Source organism: Orbicella franksi, chromosome 12 (assembly GCF_964199315.1).
Source record: "Orbicella franksi chromosome 12, jaOrbFran1.1, whole genome shotgun sequence".
NCBI lineage: Eukaryota > Metazoa > Cnidaria > Anthozoa > Scleractinia > Merulinidae > Orbicella > Orbicella franksi.
In genome coordinates, this window is record NC_138156.1 from 4,297,470 (window position 1) to 4,315,802 (window position 18,333).

Consider the following 18,333-nt stretch of genomic DNA (forward strand, 5'->3'; position numbering starts at 1 on the left):
ATGTACTAATCACTCTTAACCTGCATGAAATATTATGCAGTCTGGCTTTGTTGCCTTGTGTTTGGTTTTTCATCACTATTTTGGAAGTACAAGGTGATGTAGAGCTGTAAATATGAAATCAGTTTATTTGTATTAATAATGATCAGGGAAAAAGTAGTCTTGGTAATAATATAATGAGTGATTATTTCAATAGGTACATTTCATTATTTTACAGTCACTAACTGAGTTACAAGCACTAGCTTGGGTTGTCACAATCAGACTCCTGTGCAATGCAGGGCCTTCTTGCACTGAATGTATATCCAATAAGATGTTCATACCATGGACGAGTGTAAATTTGAAATCTGTTTTCTGTTTTCAAACACACTTAAGTGTATACATTGTCTGAACAAGATCCCCAGGCTCCTCCTCTGCAAAATGTCAGACTTTAAAATATTAACTTGCAGCTAGTCTTGTCACACGACACATATCACTCATAGTTTTCCACAAACAGAATATAATAAGTGCTGTGTGATGAACTAAACATACATGTATGCCTTATTTCTTCTTATCAGTTAAATCTGTAAGGGGAGATGTTATAGTCTTTATCCATTCTTGCATTCTTATGTGGCAAAATAATGACATTCAGTATATGAGAATACAATTTTTACATTCTGTCCATTCTTTTATGTTGCTGCACATAGATCCTCCAAGTTCTATTTATCCTTAAGACCAAGACTAGCTTGGAAAAATGCTCCATCACCTTGAGTAGCAGTCTGAAATGACAAAAGAGGAACGACAACTTTCCAGTTTAAAATCACTAATAAAATAACTTAATGTACATTGTATAGCACTTTTTATACTTTGTTCTGTTGAAATGAAATGCAAAAGTAGAAATCCAATGAAGGCATTTTCTAAGAAATGCTGGTAATTTATATCCTTAAACTTGTGAGTGCACGAGTCTGGTACATTTGGTGGAAAGTTGAGGGGTACAGACATTTTTAGTTCTAGTCATAGTCAGTCTTTGGTCCTTTGATACTCCTTGGGACATCAGATAGTATTAATATTACACACAGTACAAAGTAATAAAATTGTCAAACACAGCACTGATGTCACATGAACCCCCAAGTTGAAATGTTGAATCCTCAGACTTTCAGTCTTTGCTTAAGCTTCATGTTGTATTTGTATAGGTAATCAAATGGTGACAAGTGAAATTAAGAAAATTATTTCACGCATGTTTTGTCAATTTCAATATTATAATACATGTAGTAGTAGTAGTAGTAGTAGTAGTAGTAGTAGTAGTAGTAGTAGTGGTAGTGGTAGTGGTAGTGGTAGTGGTAGTGGTAGTGGTAGTGGTAGTGGTAGTGGTCGTGGTCGTGGTCGTGGTCGTGGCCGTGGCCGTGGCCGTGGCCGTGGCCGTGGCCGTGGCCGTGGCCGTGGCCGTGGCCGTGGCCGTGGCCGTGGCCGTGGCCGTGGCCGTGGCCGTGGCCGTGGCCGTGGCCGTGGCCGTGGCCGTGGCCGTGGCCGTGGCCGTGGCCGTGGCCGTGGCCGTGGCCGTGGCCGTGGCCGTGGCCGTGGCCGTGGCCGTGGCCGTGGCCGTGGCCGTGGCCGTGGTCGTGGTCGTGGTCGCCGTAGTAGTAGTAGTAATGATAATAATAATAATAATAATCATCATCATCATAATAAAAGCTTTATTTAAAACTGAAAGACCGATCAGCGAAGTCCGCGAGGAAGATGCTGGTATAAACCGATGATCAGTATCTGTAAATTACATGGTAAAAAACGATAATAAATCAAACAATACTAAAGAAAAAAAATAAAGAAAATAATAATAATACTAATAATTATTATTATGATGGCAGTAATAATAATAATAATGATAATGATAATAATTATGATGGCAGTTTTGTAATTTCACAGGTGAAATTATAAATTAATGTTGAAATTTTGCACCAAAATTAAGGAGTAATTTGTCAACTTCACCAGAAATCTGATCCTAGATGTAGCATGTAAAGACTATCTGTTTGAGTGGCAGCTATGCTCATTAACCAACCTTGTTGATTGCTTTATGTCTGTCTTTGCTCACAATTTCTTCTAAGATCTCACCAGTCCCTTTGACAAGCCTGTTGCAAAATGTACATACACACAAATTTTGTTTTTAAACATCACACTCTGGTTATGACTTTTCTTGTTAGCTGTTTGCTTGACTACATTACTCCCCATTTCCACTCGTAAATTTTGCTCATCTCATGATTTGAAAAGATAAATGAATTAAATCAAGAATCAGGTCTGCCCTGGACTGCAACCGCAACATTTCTATATAACTAATTTTATTTACTTATTTATTTGCATCCGACTTACATAAAACTGTATTCCATGGGCCTATTCCATGTTTTGAAACAGATGGGAAAAATAAGTTGTTGCTTACTTTCAGAACGTAAAGCACCAGGTTAACAGTAGCTACTTGTACAGTCAATATCTTTACCTGTGTCTACCCGTGTCTGGGTCATACACCCTCCTAACCTGGGCTTGCTGTTTTTCATACTCCTCCTTTGTCATGGGAACCATGGATCTTTTAAAGGGGATAAGAGATACAGCCATTTCTGGTCAAAACATACATTCAGTTGAAGTCCCAGCCTTAGTATCTGCAGTCTCCCATCTGGCAATTGATAAGTTGTAAGTGATGTAGATTGGGGGACCACCTTTTAATGCATAGTGCTTGTCGTATGTCTTAAAGGTGCCAAATGCATGTCATGGTACCACTTGGGGTGTTTGTTTTCTAATTCTGACATGTGTTGCCGTATTTACAGTACCCCCCCCCCTCTTCTCAATGTATACAAATGTTTATGCTCTCTATACATTCATTCCACACGAAAGATGGCTTTAGTTTGTATCACATACCTCTTTTTTGTGACTGTTGCAGATCCAGAGTCGGCTGAAACTGGCTTTTGTGATATTTCTACTGCTGCATATGTGATTGTTAATCAGAAAAAATAGTAAACAAAATTAATGCAGTTTAATTAGCATTTTTTTGTGCGAGAGGAGGGAGGGGGCAACAGGACCAGGGTATGGGATCATGAAATATGCCAAAAGTATCTGCAGGGAATATGGTGGCCAACTGTTAATGGCGTGTGGGACTGCAAATGAAGTCTTTTGGTTTAAGGGGATCACTGAGTAGTGTTTGGGTGAGATTTGTCTTGGATTTGCTTCTTCATACCAGGTGTACATATAGGTAATGGTAAACTTAAACTTACTGCTGTTATATATTGCCCTGTGATGGACTGACATTCCATCTGGAGAGAGAAGAAATACTCAAACAAGGGTCCACGTTTGTTTCTTTTCAAACAGTACAGGGGTACAATAGCTTTGGCGTGACGCTGACCACTCTTGGGGTCTATTTGCCACATTGCACGAATCCCCCACATAATCTCTTTTGGCACTATGGGCCACTAGGTCAGGGCATTAGACCAAGATGAGCATCACTTTTTCTCACGATATCCACACGCCAACCTACCACACTCGATTATCAAATTACATGTGCCTCTAGGTTACGCTTAGGCTTATAGTTAGTCTAAGTACTGCATGATGTTGGCAGCGCAGACCTTGTGTTGGATCAATGTTTACGGCAATATCTTTCTCAGTGCTCCTGACAGCAGCCTTTTCATCTTCTCTCGCCCTGCTTCGTTTACTCTTTTTCTCCTTTTCACGTTTCCTCTTTCGTTTTTCTTTTTTTCTCCTCGCCTTGTCTTTTTCACGCGTAGTTTTTCTTTTCTTTTTCTTCCCTGCGTGATCACTGCTATGAGAGCGCTCGTCGCCACTGTCACTTGTTGAACTACTCTCTCTCCTAGTCCGTTTTTCATGTCGCGATTTCTTTTTTCTCTCTTTCCCAACTTGCTGTGATTCTGAAGTTTTTCTTGCAGTTTTTCGCAACTCTTCGTCATCAGAACTTGAGGTACTCGAATCGTTCTCGTGTCTTCTTTTCCCCCTTTTCCTGTCATTCATGTCTCACTTAGCTTTTCAAATAATAGAAACGATTACATTTTAGTTTCTCGTCTATTCTTGATCAAAAACAACGCTTTGGCAAAGACGATTATAAGTTAAAACATTTCATAAAAATTTAAGGCCAAAAGACACCAGAGGCGCCATATTGATTACCGAGGGAGTAAAGAGTCTGGGGAGTAGCGTCCAGTCCCTTCGATAGTTTCGGACCGGAAGCGTTCAAAGCTCCTTTTCTCAAAACGAGTTATTTTTTGCCTTTGAGAAAAGATATCTCAAGAAGGATTTTAAAAGCTTTTGACGTCAAATTTTCAGGATTACTAGGTCTCACTTGGATAATTGATATGAATGAGGGAATTTGCCATAGACTTCTTAGGATACAAGTTAACAAAATAAATGTTTGACAATTTAGATTGTGCAACTTTAGATGGTTGTCAATGCTCCGCATTTTCAATTCCTTACAAATCCCTCATTCCTATCAGCTGGCAATTTGTTAACTTTAGAAAACAAGCTAAAAAAAAAACCATTTTTTTTCTTTTTAAATTGTACACAAAAATCTTTTCTCAAGTGCATAGGGGTCATACACAGCATGATGTGATACTTTGAGAACACGTTTTCAGGTTACAATAATTGACACAGCATCGAAATATACATTTTTGTAATTTGCAAGGAATTGACGTTCCAGTGATATATAGTTTGTTAGGGTTTTGATGAAAATCAGGGTTGTCACAACTGTGCAAAAAAGGAGCATATTTCAGGTAGAATCCCGCTTTAAAATGGATTGCAGCTCTGACGGCCTTAAAGAATCTAGCCTTAAAAAATCTAGTACAACCACCCCGTTCGATTGAAGAAAATCCCTTCAAAATGTATATACCGATAGCATAATTGGTTCCATAATCCTCTTCATTACTTTCCTCATTACCTTTCCAGAGATTTGCAATTAAAATGTCACACGCGAATTATGGCAAATGTGAAGAAGAGGTCCCGAAACCGACCGTCGGTAATCCGTCGGCCGACCTGTGTTTTCCACCAGATTAATATTGCATTCATTCTTCACTTCCTTCTCAAAGACTAGGCTCGATTTCCGGCACTCACTCAAGTCCCCTGCACGTTCCTCACCGAGAGAGTTTAACTCCCTCCCCCCACCCCCCGCCGCGGAGTTCGGAGTAGTAGCGTGGGCTCCTTTCTCGAACAGCGGCTGGTAATCGAGCCTACAAAGGCAAAGCCAAATACATTTACATAAAGACTGACTTTATTTCTGCGCTTGTCACAGAGTGCGTTTAAGCTCGTTGTGTATAATTTTTTTAAAATCTAGCCTTAATCTACTTTTTTAATCCGCCTTCTTTGCAAGGGGATTGTCAAAAGGAAATAGCACTTGATTTCACTATTTGGTGACGATTTAGATCTAAACGGGGACGTTTGCTATATTTTCAAATTTGGAGCGTTATAATCCGGGGGGGCCTCCCCTAGTAAAAGGACGGGGTTGCTCGTCGTATCCTTTTGGGGTTAAAGAGCTGTTTTGATACCTCGTAGTGTGTTCAGCCTCAAAAGTTCGACAGCGACAGCTTTTGATGTGCCTTTTCTGGTATTGAGCCGAAAAAAATTATGGCTGGAGATAACTTATTGTTTTAGAATTGGTAGGTATACCTCTCAGGGGTGAGAAAAATTTCAACCCACGCCCTCAAAGCAGGCTCTTGGCACCTTTTAGGCGTTCTTTTCAAAATTTCCGATGACTGACCCCTTTTTAAATGGGAGCCCCCCTCTCCGGGGTTGTCATGTCTCTCTTCGATTTGTTCGTGCTTTGAAGCAACGAATTCGATGTCTTGGAGAACGTAGATCAGAAAAATGCTGAGTTTAAATATTTGCCATTTCGGCGTCTTGTTTTCCTTGCTTTCATCTCCTTGAATACAATACATTTTCTTCGTAAATTTTACTTTGGAAACTTTCAACTGATCCCGGATTTACCCTCATTTGCGATGCTTGGCCGGAAAGAAACAGACGTCAGGAGGACTTCGAGGATATTCACCATCTTGATGCCATGTTGAAAATGGCTGTGTAAGATATCGTTTTAATGCCACACTAAAAAAAACAATTGCTTTTTCCACCAACTTTCATTTTATCGACCACATAAAGACCACCAGTTTGTTTAAATTACGTTTCAAGGCGAAGCTTTCTTGTCTTCAGTTCAAGGTTGCATGAGCGGCAGCCTCTTCTTGTTCATTGTCTGTCATTGGTGAAACTTGTTGTACAGTCACTCTACATCCCTTCCGTTTGGAACAAGGAAACTGACCATACTGTCTCATGTGAAGAAAAAAATCCACTGTATATAAGATCCACGATAGAAAGCCAAATATCTGAAAAAAGATCAATATATGAATCGATATTTGATTGAGCAATACAGTGTGGAGTATTTCCTTAACTAACTGTTACTGCCAAATCTCCGTTGAAGATCCCGAGCAGTCTTCGATTAGAGCCGGAAAGCACAAGCTCTCTGATAGATGTCACGTGAACATGTCTCTAGCGTAACACGTGCACGTCACTTTATTGTAGTTCGTAATCGTCTTTCAGTGAACCATCAACGTAAACCAGCCTGTACACTGGACGTTGTCGATATGACATTCTAGTGATGCATTACATATGATGAAACTACTTGGTAACATTTGAAACTGAAGATAATGTGACGCTTGTAATTCTGTTATGTAAGTCGAGTAATGTGAGCTTTGTGAAAAATGTAAACGTGGCAGTAAGTGATTTCTAATATATAAACAACAACCAGCCTAAGAAGATTGATTAATCGACAAAGTTTTTTACTCATTTTTCACCGTTTATTCGTCGGGATATCCGCCTATTTGTACTTATCTGATTTCTAGAATTCGCGAATACCGTGATTGCACTCTCTACTTAATTAAGCCCTAACGTACCGTGGCGATGTTAATCTTACTGCACTTCCCACACTTGTCCCGGTATGGCACATGATGATGGGAGTCACCCAGCTTAGCTGCCTCGCTTGCGAGTAGGCTTGATGATGTTAACAACGCAATAGAGGTTGCTAGTGTGAAAACGGCCATCTATGTAAGAAAAATAAGGTATCCATGACAAGACATTGTATAATACATCGAACCGTGTAAAGTTGTCATTTATAGCTATGGGAAGATATCAGTGTCCCTCCCTTACCAGGAGTATACTAGAAATGGATTTCAGCGAATTACTGGGCAATTCTGACCTGAAAAACTCTGCGAGGGGAAACCTGTGGAGGTGTAGTACCTCATCCAACGGGACTAGGAGTCCTCGTTGTAACTTTACGCACGGAACTCGCATTATCTTAATGACGATAATACTTCATTTGTGTGTCAGTCTTCATAGCCGAGGGTGGAGCGCGTTACTAATGAATCGCGGTGTTTGCCTAGTAGAAGTTTATTGGCACTCGCTCTTTATAGCATATACTGTCATTGTATAACTTACTAAGATATTGCAGGTTTTAGTGGATCTGATGAATTTCTGCTGTGGATCGAAGGCTATTGTAAGAAATAGAATTAATGTCACAAAATACGACACGCCCGTAGTGACTAAAAACGCAGTGTCTGTTACTGTTGTCTTGGCAACCAGCTTGACATAATGCAGCAATGCACCAAAACAAGTTGCAAGGCTCACCTGCCAAAAGCAAGAAAGAACTCTGGTTAACCTCGCATTTCTCCTAACATAATGATATTAATATCAAAACACTGTCGATCTCGTAAAACGTAGCTAAGTTATGGGACAATCAGTCGAACCACATTTTGAGAAAGTGTGAATAAAATGGTCATCGGGGCGAGATACAGTAATGATTTTATCCTTTGCCCTCTGATGCAATCTAGGAGGGGAGGGTGCTCCCAAGTGAGAAGGTCGGAGATGCACGACGTCTCGCTTAAGGTTGTAAACCAACGATTCAGGGGCCCGTTTCTCGAAGGTCCCGAAAAGTTTTCGCACCCAAAAAGCCATAGCACAATCTCAAACCTTATGACTACTGAGCTGTTTTATGCATATATTCTTAATATGAGAAGAGGTTCCCTTCATATAAGACGTTTCAGGCATATACACCTGTCTGTCTTTAAATACCGATTAACGAAAAATGGCTTTGCGGGCCCGAAAAGGTTCCGGGGCTTTCCAACGTGGCTTTCCTCAAAGCTTGAATAGATATCAGGTGTTTACAGGATTCGCATTTTTTTACGATCGTGACGTGATACCCACCATCTCAGCTATTCGTATGATTCCGGAATATGATTTGAGAAATTCCTTGTTAATGCTCTGACGTGAAATCCAGCTGCGTTTTTGTAACAAAGATGGCGAATTGTCTTCCATGCCTACTGAAACATAGAGACAAAAACATAAAAAAGCTCACACAAACAAGCGATTCCAAAAGGACATTCAATTCAGTTATCACAGAGAGAGTAAAAGGAAGGAACAGGAAAATATCGTCTTCGAGGTGAATAGATCGGACGCGTGATTGAAGATAATATTTTCACGTCCGGCCCAAACTGGGTCAGTCATTTAGTATAATCGTTATATAGTTGAAGTTAACTTGAATCTAACGCGCGCTCTTATTGGTAGTTTTATGGTCAAAAGTTTTATGACAAGAAAAGTTGCCATACAGTTGTGATAATACATTGTTCGTGGCTAGTCTGACATTGCGCTTTCGTTTCGTTCTGACCAAAGGACTCTTCAGAGACCTTTCTGCTTGGCAAACTCGAATGGCGCTGAGAGTCTCAGAAATGCTGTCTTCATTTTGTTAGCGAACGGGACTTTTTGAGCGCGATCATCAACGAGTTTGCCAAGCAGAAAGGTCTCTAAAATGAAGACTCGCTTGGCCGGGACGAAACGAAAGCGTTGCGTCAGACCAGCCACGAACAATGTGTTATCAAAAGATTTATGGTAAGAAGATTCCTACTGGAAAAAAAACTGTTTACTTGTCCAATGAATTGAAAAAAGTAATTCGCTGAAATTAATTCCTGAGCGGTCTGCACCGCTAAGGGAACTCGCACCGCTAATGGACCAAGACGAATTCTCGTTTTCATCGCGGACTAGTTCGGCCATGTAATATAATAAAAATCAATTATTCTATACCATTTCGCTGTCAGTGAACACATATCTCAGAAATACTTGTCAGTGTCTCGTATATCTCTGCTAAAAAGAAATATTGACTGAATATGTGGGATTATCCGAAAAATGCTTTTAATTATTATGCGTCAACCAGGACTAACCAACCAGTTTTTGTCTTGTAGCTCAACTCGATATCCTGCTTACCTTCCGCGTCACACAAGCCATGTCCAAGGAGAAATGTCTCTCATCTTCAGACTGGAAATGCAATGAAACTCTAGTAGTGACATTAAAAAGATTAAAACTCAGTATATACATGTATGTATAGTGACAAAATTTTCACTTTAATGTTTACCAGCGGAAGAAGTAACAGTGTCAAGACTATAAATGACGTATGGCTCATCATTTACATTTTTAAAAGGTATTGCATTAAACGATTTGCTTACCGAATGTTTAATCCAGCGCTTACGTCGATTTGTGAAGGTTATGGTGGTCATAACTGAAAATTCTAAGCTATTAATCTTTGAGGGTTTTTTGAAAATTATCGGCTTTTCATGTTGTCGTTAAATTCGTTCTAATTAAGCTGTTACCAAAAATGGTAACCGTTAATCGTTCCCGAAACATCCCTTATTCGCTTTCCTTATAACGCAAGAAAAATCATAGTTATTTACCATTACTCGACAAAGTTTAGCCGGGCATCGTGTAACGAACTTAAAATAATTCAGCTTAAATATGTTATCTGAGAATTAAATAGGCCAGTAATCTTCATCAGCGTTGTTTCTAACCAACCTGCCGTCCGTCTTGTGGCCTCAGGCTGACTGTACATGCTGTTTAGCTTGGGAATCAAATTTTGTTTACTCTGAAATAAGTGCTGTTTTATTCATCTATCGATGCGCCCGAAATTGCCATTTTCTGTGGAAGTTACTTAACGATCTTACACTCATACTCAGTTCAGTTCTTGCTTGAAAAGTAATTACCGATAAATATCCCGCAAATTTGGCTGATATTCAAATGTGTGCACTACGCTTCTTGAACAAAACTGAGTTGGAATCCTGATTTTAATCCATACTCCAGTCGTCTGGTTTCTTATTCAAATTCGGCGACGCAAAAGAAGATTCTGGAAAAATAAAAAGGCGAGTTTCCAGTTCGCCAGCTGCGTATTGAAACATAATATTTAGTCAATTGTGAACAATCATCTGCGAAGCTCGTAATATTTGAGAAAATATTCCGCTTTGGTTAGTAAGACTCTCGAAGTGTTCTTGCGTTATTTACATTAACTGTAGGGTTAACAGAAACTCAGCGGACGATTAAAAAAGGCGAAACTCACAATAATTATAATTATAATCATTTCTTTACACGACACACGACATTGGAGAAGCCACTTCAAACAAAGTTTAATTTGATTTTCATGATGGTTTACCATTTTCGAATCTGTTTGACGACTTGGATCGATTCAATGCTGTGGGACATATTCAAATTTACGAACTGGAAAGCCAATATATATATGTTTTCAATTTTTTGAACTGTCATGATTGTATGCAATTTGGTTTCCGCTTTTGCTTTAGGTCGCATAACTGCATATTGCAAACTGTAAGCGACCGAGTGATTTTATGCCTGGCTGGATAAGTCATTTTGCAACATCAACCCAAACCTTGTTTTAATTTTTACGAAATAACGATTCTTATGTGAACCCGACCAGCCAGGAAGAGTGAAATATGAATAAAAGCGCTGTACTCACTCCGGGATAATAACAAAAAGGCTTCGATAGCCGGCCGGTCGGTTTCACACCGCACATGCACGCAAATCATGTATTACTGCTATATAGCGATAATAAAGCTGTTATATTCTCAAGATCCATCGAATAAACACAGAAATATTCTTCGTCTTACCAGAAATTTGCTTCAGCTGGTTGGAAAAGAGAAAATATTCCGGTCATTTTAGAGTGTTGTTGCTTGGTTTCCAGTAATATTCCTCGTCGTTTTTCAGCGACGAATATCACCTGCCGGTTTCATTGTTGATCAACTTGCAGGGTAAGCAAACAGTCATGGAAGTCGGCCAGTAGGTGATGTCATAGCGGAAAAACAAAATCCGAGTGGTCTGACATCCATGGAGCAAGGCAATAAAAGATACATGCTGACACAATGAATTTATTAATTCAATCTATTGTATGGTTCGACAACATGAATAGGAAAGAATAGCAATATTTTGAGCTTCATAAAAATTTAATTCGTGGAACTAAAACTGTTAAACACGTTTATGGGAAGTTATCTGTTGACATGTGTTCGCGTGTAATTACATATTGTTGCTACGCAACTGAAGGGCATCGACAAAACCAAAACCAAAACTCAGAGTTGCTCTTGAAAAGATGGAAACACCTCAGTATTGTTTATTTATAACAAAGAGACGAAAGGGGAAAAAATACAATGGCGAAGTAGTGTTGTTTCAGTTGCATTTCGGATGTATTTTTGTACGTTGGAAGCTTCCCGTCATCTTTTTCTTGTGGGAACTAACAAAATAGAGGAACAAGCAATAATTGCTCCCTTAAAATGTCCGAGTTAAACTCAAAATCATTTTTAACACAGTTCTGTTAGTGTAATTGATTTCCCAGGGAATTATTTCTGCCAACGGTATAGGTCCTTCAATCAAAATCCACAATAACATCAGTCCTGCACATTGAAACATGCAGCAAGCGAGGTAAGAGTTATCTACATTTCACGGCCGGTACCTTTAAAACCATGTTTAATGATCCTAGCTCAAGGTCGCTAAGGAACAATCCGAATTCTACCATTGCTTAGCACCGATCGAAAAGCAAAATGTGGCGGGGTAGCTAGGAGTGTTTTTGCTTAAAAGCATGTTTCCCGGAAACATCTCTGAAATGCTGAGAGTCTTTGCATCCTCCAAAAATTGGAATTCTGACTTTTGCATCAACTTTGTGTCCATGCTTGTACCCAAACTGTGTACATAAATTGAACCCATTACGTCAGACCCATTTGTCGTCAGAATTTGCACGCAGCCAATAGTTGAAAACAAACACTTTAAACAGATTAATGTTTCTCTTGTTTCAAGATTAATGCAAGCTCAATTTCATTTCTATTTTCGTGAAGAAATGGGAAAAAAGGAATATGCAGAAGTTGTCGACTGATGTAAGAGATCAGTAAGAAGTGTATCATGTCATATGATCAGTGTCATTTAATCATTTATTGTTAAAATTTTCGGCCCATCAGTCGCTGAACAAAGCCACGACTGAACATCAAACTATGTCACACTCTTCAGTAAAATTACCAAGAGAAGCCTCCATCCACTGAGAGGACAACAAACTTTCGAGAATCATATTACATGAAAACATTGTCAATTCATACTGCTAAACCAAATTGAGTGACTCTGGTCAAAAAAAACGCGATGAGCACATTTCAACCGTTCCAATTCGTTTCGTTTCTTCAAAAGAAATGATATATCTCATCATTTTCTGGTATGGGGGACAATTTTGGGCTTTTAAAAGATAAAATGAAAGTTTAAGTTAGAATAGAAAGGGCTTTTCTATACAAATGTTTTATTTAACTCACGCAATGGTATACGCCTTTCTGAATAATATCAGGTAAAGGAGAAGACAATTCAACAGATTTTTGAAAAAAAAAAACAAAAAAACAAAAAAACGAAACAAAACCAGAAGGTTGAATGCGCAGTTTAAATACTGAGCCGCTAGTTAATTTCACACCCGAATCGAAAATCGCACATTCAGCGCAGAGGCAGTTTTCAATCATAAAATGGGATTCTTGCCTAGTGCTCGTGCAAAACGTGATTAAACAAAAACAGGCGAGACTTGATTTACCCCCTAGAGTTAATTCATCTACATTTATTTAGTTGATAAAGTCCCGCATCACATCAAGACATCACATCAACTGTACCAAACATATATGCACATATGCATAAGCTAGACAAAAAGGATAATTAAAAAATAATTCTTAAGTACAATTTACTTTACTCATTTCACGTGTTTTCCTAAATTTAACTTAAAATCAGATAATGACTTGCAATTTACTAAGTCAGCGGGCAGTAGGTTCCACTCTGTTATTGATCTAGGAAAAAAAGAAAACTTAAAAACGTCCTTAGATACTTTTGGCATCCTATACTTAAAAGCATGGCTGTTGCGTGTTCTTTTTTCACTGTTTAGTATTAAGTGTTCTTCTGAGGTTATGTCCATTAAGTTATGACTAAGTTTGTACATTAGAGTCAGTCTGTCAGTCTGTCAGTCAACAAGCTTCCACAGCTAAGGACGTCTAAAGAAAACAGGAAACGCTTCAGTGGGAGCTAAATGAGAAGTAAACATAACGTCTCCACAGTACTGAACAAATGAAAATTCTGATCCCGGTAAAATATGCGCTCAGCTCTTCAAAAGACTATGAGCTACTATGGAATGTTCCCTTGTGGATCACGGTTTGACTTAACAGTTATGATCGATCGGAAAGCAAACAAACTCTTTGTTTTAGAACGTTGTGGTTGGTATTTCGCAAGCGGATTAACTGACCTATTTTTGGTTATTTGCAAGTCCAGTTAGCCGTTCAACTTCACTGCAACTTCATGAATATTTCCAACATTTTGTAAGCTTGCACAAAAGGAATTGATTATTCGTCAAAGCACTTGTATCGACCTAGGTGAGGTCCGACACTGCCCGGGCCAACAAAGCAAAATGACCTCAGCCGGGTTAAACTTGGACCTGACGACCTAAAGATCAACGAGTAGCCACAGCAGCTGTAACCCCGCTTTTCCCACCAGCGTGTGCACCGCAACAGCATGACATATCGTGGTAGCTTATATGACATTGTTATAGCTCTTTTCATTGATCTCCGTTTGATACATTGACAGCTTAACATCAGCTATTATCTTTGGCAATTTCTAGTGAGGAATATTAAATGTAGAAATGACAGAGGAGGGTCTTGGGTTCAAATCCCATCTGGAACTTGGATTTTTTTTCCAAGTTGATGTAATTTCTATTGATCGTGAGAAAACCATTCAAGGGAATATAATTATTTTGAAATAGTTCTGGTTTGGTCATTTGCGAGTCAATTTAGCCGTTCATGATCAACTTCACTGCACCTTCACGAATATTTCCAACATTTTGTAAGCTTGCACAAAAGTAATTCGTCAAAGCACTTGTATCGACCTAGATGAAGACCGACACTGCCCGGGCCAACATAGCAAAATGACCTCAGCCGGGTTAAACTTGGACCTCACGACCTAAAGACCAACGGGTAGCCACAACAACTATAACCCCGCTTTTCCCACCAGCGTGTGCACCGCAGCAGCATGACACATCGTGGTAGCTTATATGACCCTGTTATGCCTCTTTCCATAGATCTTCGTTTGATACATTGACAGCTTAACATCAGCTATTATCTTTGCCAATTTATACTGGTAGTGGGAAAACCATTCAAGGGAATAGAATTGTTTTGAACCAGTTCCGGTATGTTTAACAATCAAACGATGATATCGCTGTAGTGCTACATTCTCGTTTTTGCTCATGCCCCAGTTAAACTGAGGCAAACGGTGACTTCACAGATGGTATCCATGTGCAAGTTTTGAAACGAAAAAGGAAATAAATTCACAAGAATAAGAATTAAGATTCTGTCGCTGCAAATGTAACATCACTCACAACTGAGCCCAAATTCTTTTGTTTTGACTGCAGTTCTTTAGCCCTATTTATTGAGACGTTTTGCATCGCTGAACAGCTTAAGAGGAAAGCAACAATGTTTGCTTCACGATTATGAACAGAACATCGAGCTGGGCTACTTACTTGGAGAAGGGAGCTTCTGTCAAAGTTGCAACTGCAAGTGGCACCTGTAAGGGGGGTTGGGGTATGACCGAAAAATCACGGAAATATTTTGGCGTTTTTGTGCTTAAACACTAACTAAAGAAAGGGTATCTAAAGAAATCACAAAACTTTTCAGTGGGGGTTGAGGAATTAGCAGTTCCGCATCCGGTGCGCTTAACAAATGGAAATTATCAGGTGAAATGCGTGCATAACTCTACGAATATCTATGGGATGTACCCATAATTATCACAGTTTGACGCTACAGTCCTGATCGTTCTGAAAACAATTTATGAACAATGATGATGGTCTTTGAATGAAGGATTAAGTTTTATTATCAGGTGTTTGCGGTTTCAATTCCTTGACACAAAATAAGGCATGGCAACTATTCTTTTATACTTATAGATTTCTATTCGTGTTTTGTTAAAACAAGTTCTGTGGTTTTGTGGTGATTGACATACATTGTTTTCCAATATCCACTACGATGAACTATAAGCATTGATATACCTTCTGTTAGATTCATTCGACAGCAGTCTTCAGAGTGGAAGTTTGTCGGAATTATCAACTAGTACATTTGTTTTTTCTTTCGGTGGATAGAATTCTTCGGTCGATAAGATTAACGTCCACGCCTTGTAGCAACTGAGGTAAGCCAGTATCATAACAACTTTAATTTTGAGAGCATGCATTTTTAACGGCATAAAACAAGGTAGAAAATGTCCGTATACCACGCCCAGAACGAAGGTTGAACGTGGAGCTATATATCAATATATCTCACGAGGGTATCTTCCTTCACTTTCTACTACAAAACGTAGCACGGGATATTTTTGGACGGAGTAAAGATATAATTTTTGTTCGCGCATTTTTCCTGCCAGTATTAAAAAGTGCAAATTAATGTCGATGCATGTTCACAGGCTTGGAAATGGCATACAAAAGAAAGGGTGGAGACTACCGTTTAAATTAAGGATTGGAACCAATGACTATCGACAAGTAAAGCCTAGAAATGGTGCCAAATAAAATTAAAATACATATATTGAGAGCATAATGTAAATTAAGACGCTGCTTTTTGGCAGCAAGCCTTCACTGAAGCTTCTCAAAAAGTTGTTTTGTCCCCAGAAAGCAAGGTAAAAAGGTACCTCTGTTGTTTAGTTAAGTCTTTCTGCCATCAAAACCACACGCATAACTGAACTGCATCATTAAAAAGTCAAGAAATTTGTCCGCTGTTTAGAAGCTAATACCTACCAACTGCTGGCAACATAGGAGCATTGCCACTCCCTCTTAATGAAAAGCACAGCTAGGTTACTCCAAGAATTTTACTTTTATGTGTCCTTATCATTGGGCGGTGACCTTTCATACTGCAGGCCACTAAGACTTCGTTAGCATTTAAAAGATAAGGGGATGCATTTCGTTGGGACAGGAGAAAAGGTAACGCGTTAATAGGGCTCTCGCGCATCAGAAAACTACAAAAGAAAAAAAAATCACTCGTACTTTTGAAATTTATTCATAAATGATGAGTTTGATCTTGATGCAACCATTTTAGGTCTTTTGTTGGAGTCCTATTAGTTTTTACCCTCTATTATAGTGAAATCCCATATTTGCGCCTTTCATGATTAAAGTAATTAAATCCGCTGAGTAAAATTCAATCCTGTTTGGTTTAGACGCGGTTTAGTGACCTCGTTTTTAAGGAAATAATTTAATCCTGACAAATGTTTGTAAAGCTATGCATAAGAACCTAACCGCATTCTGTTAAATGTCTGCCTTATTGAGACTGAACAACATTTCTACTGCACTTAAGTATAAATGTACTCGCGTTCTATCACGAATGACGTTCTCTGATTGGCTACGCTACCCACTATGTATTCTGTGATAGATATTGAGTAGCGTTTCAGTGTGCCCCTGTTAAAAAAATGGCAGCCGCTTTTTGGCGTTTTCGAAATGTCTGTGAAGAGGATTTAGATGAAGTTTTGAACGACTGGTAGATTTATACTAAAACAATTAGATTATTCGTTCCCGATTTCTATGCGTGATAGTTGACGAGGGCGCAGCCCTCGTCAACTATCACGCGATAGAAATCTCGAGCTCATAATCTAATTGTTTAATAGTGGCATCTGGTTGCTACACATTTAGTTGTGTCCGGAATTTGTCACTTTGTTTGTTTTACATGGGAGTTCATTTTTCTTGCCAAAACTACATGCGTCATTGAACAACGTAGCAAGTCATGTAACTACACTATATTTTCCGGATTCATTGTATTTTCTTTTTTAACTTGGTCGGATAGGCTTTAATTGTGGACACTGCTAAGGAGCGTCACCATAACCTAGCGAAATTCGTCTAAGGGTATCAATGAAATTACCAAGAACAGACTCACAAATATCGATCGAGTTCGTAAAACTCACGCTGTGGGTGTTTCAGCGACAGTGCGCAAAAGGTGATTCAAAGCCACAGGAATGTAACAAGGTCGTTATTATTTTAGGTTTTTTTGCCAAATGATAGAAAAACGTGATAGATAATTACATAGTTTTGTATATCAGAAATCCTAATTGAGTAAATGTGACAGCAAACTGCTTCAATATATACCGAGGCACAACACAATATTAGCAAAAACCGAAAAGCTCTTCAGCGCGCTTGAAGCCCTCAGCAAAGAGCGAAGTTAACGAAGCGTGTGACATGTGTGTTTATAGCTCTCTTGAAAGGCGCATTCTAATGTACTCTTTTAGATGATCACGGCTTGACGCAATGTCCAATGGCACAACAGATGATCGATAATCGTTTAAATATTGAAAGCAATAAATTATTCATATTTTAGCTGTGAATGATACTGTTCGCACGAGATGAAATTTGTTTGTATGTTGAACAACATAACGTGGCATAATCGATGTAATATCTGAATATGCTTCTATGATACAATTGAGATGACGATTGAACGTAGAGCTTGATAATATAGCATAACACAATTCAGATTACTGAAGCAGAAGTTGGTGCTAGTAATAGCCTGACTTCGTGGATTTAAACTCTAATTAGTAACGCGCGCAGAATCGGTTTCCGCCAAAATGATCGAGAGTGAACTATTTACAAAAGCAAAAAATCGTTACAAGACTCGGATTGTTTTCTTCTTGTTTCCATTCTAAATTAAGTGAAATGATGTTGTTAACACGCTGTTAATTGTAATTAACAGAACACGTTGACTTCTCTCGTGCCTTTTCAGTATTGCATTTTTTTGTACTAAATTAAAAGAAAATTGTAAAAGAGAAGGCTTTCGGATTCATCGCCAATGAACGCCACGGACTAAAGTTGATCGCGAGGTCTTTTGCATCGAGTTTTGCACATTGATTTCTTTCGTTTTTGCAAATAAATTTTCACGGTAAACTTGCCTCCATTATAAACGCAACATCCCTCGTTGAGCAGCAAAGGGGCCTTAATTGTTTTAAGTGCAGTTTATAACCCGGATCTGATAGCGTCAAAGTATAAGAAATGTTGCATGACCT

At 38.9% G+C, this 18,333-nt stretch overlaps 2 protein-coding genes across 6 annotated transcripts; both read right to left on the reverse strand.

Moving 5' to 3' along the window:
• Positions 1-28: 28 nt before the first annotated feature.
• LOC145464561 (uncharacterized) lies at positions 29-4,140 on the reverse strand. Of its 3 annotated transcripts, XM_081448497.1 has the most exons (6): positions 3,579-4,138; positions 2,878-2,941; positions 2,462-2,548; positions 2,030-2,099; positions 1,687-1,737; positions 29-752 (listed from the first exon to the last, which is right to left on the reverse strand). In XM_081448497.1, exons 1-5 carry the CDS (start codon positions 3,976-3,978, stop codon positions 1,690-1,692), a joined length of 669 nt encoding a protein of 222 aa, XP_081304623.1. In that variant the 5' UTR covers positions 3,979-4,138; the 3' UTR covers positions 29-752; positions 1,687-1,689. The 3 variants fall into 3 exon arrangements, with proteins under 3 accessions (XP_081304623.1, XP_081304622.1, XP_081304621.1); XM_081448496.1 differs by lacking the exon at positions 1,687-1,737 and having other exon boundaries at positions 2,878-2,938; positions 3,579-4,140; XM_081448495.1 differs by lacking the exon at positions 1,687-1,737.
• Positions 4,141-4,587: 447 nt separating this feature from the next.
• LOC145463556 (uncharacterized) lies at positions 4,588-12,207 on the reverse strand. 3 transcript variants are annotated; one of them, XM_081447319.1, is made up of 5 exons: positions 10,935-12,207; positions 8,200-9,322; positions 7,435-7,623; positions 6,894-7,040; positions 4,588-6,326 (listed from the first exon to the last, which is right to left on the reverse strand). In XM_081447319.1, exons 2-5 carry the CDS (start codon positions 8,308-8,310, stop codon positions 6,153-6,155), a joined length of 621 nt encoding a protein of 206 aa, XP_081303445.1. In that variant the 5' UTR covers positions 8,311-9,322; positions 10,935-12,207; the 3' UTR covers positions 4,588-6,152. The 3 variants fall into 3 exon arrangements, with proteins under 3 accessions (XP_081303445.1, XP_081303446.1, XP_081303447.1); XM_081447320.1 differs by having other exon boundaries at positions 8,200-8,312; positions 9,253-12,207; XM_081447321.1 differs by having other exon boundaries at positions 8,200-8,315; positions 9,253-12,207.
• Between the last annotated feature and the right edge of the window lie 6,126 nt (positions 12,208-18,333).

Bases quoted from the DNA above. Each gene is read 5' to 3' on its own strand.
- LOC145464561 (XM_081448495.1), bottom strand. From the start codon at position 3,978: ATGAATGACAGGAAAAGGGGGAAAAGAAGACACGAGAACGATTCGAGT. The intron at 2,942-3,578 runs GTCTGCGCTGCC...TCACATATGCAG, and splicing joins AAACATTGATCCAACACAAG to CAGTAGAAATATCACAAAAG. The intron at 2,549-2,877 runs GTATGTGATACA...CCCCTTTAAAAG, and splicing joins GCAACAGTCACAAAAAAGAG to ATCCATGGTTCCCATGACAA.
- LOC145463556 (XM_081447319.1), bottom strand. From the start codon at position 8,310: ATGGAAGACAATTCGCCATCTTTGTTACAAAAACGCAGCTGGATTTCA. The intron at 7,041-7,434 runs GTAAGTTATACA...TTTCTTACATAG, and splicing joins CTAAAACCTGCAATATCTTA to ATGGCCGTTTTCACACTAGC. The intron at 6,327-6,893 runs GTACGTTAGGGC...ATCTTTTTTCAG, and splicing joins GTAAGATTAACATCGCCACG to ATATTTGGCTTTCTATCGTG.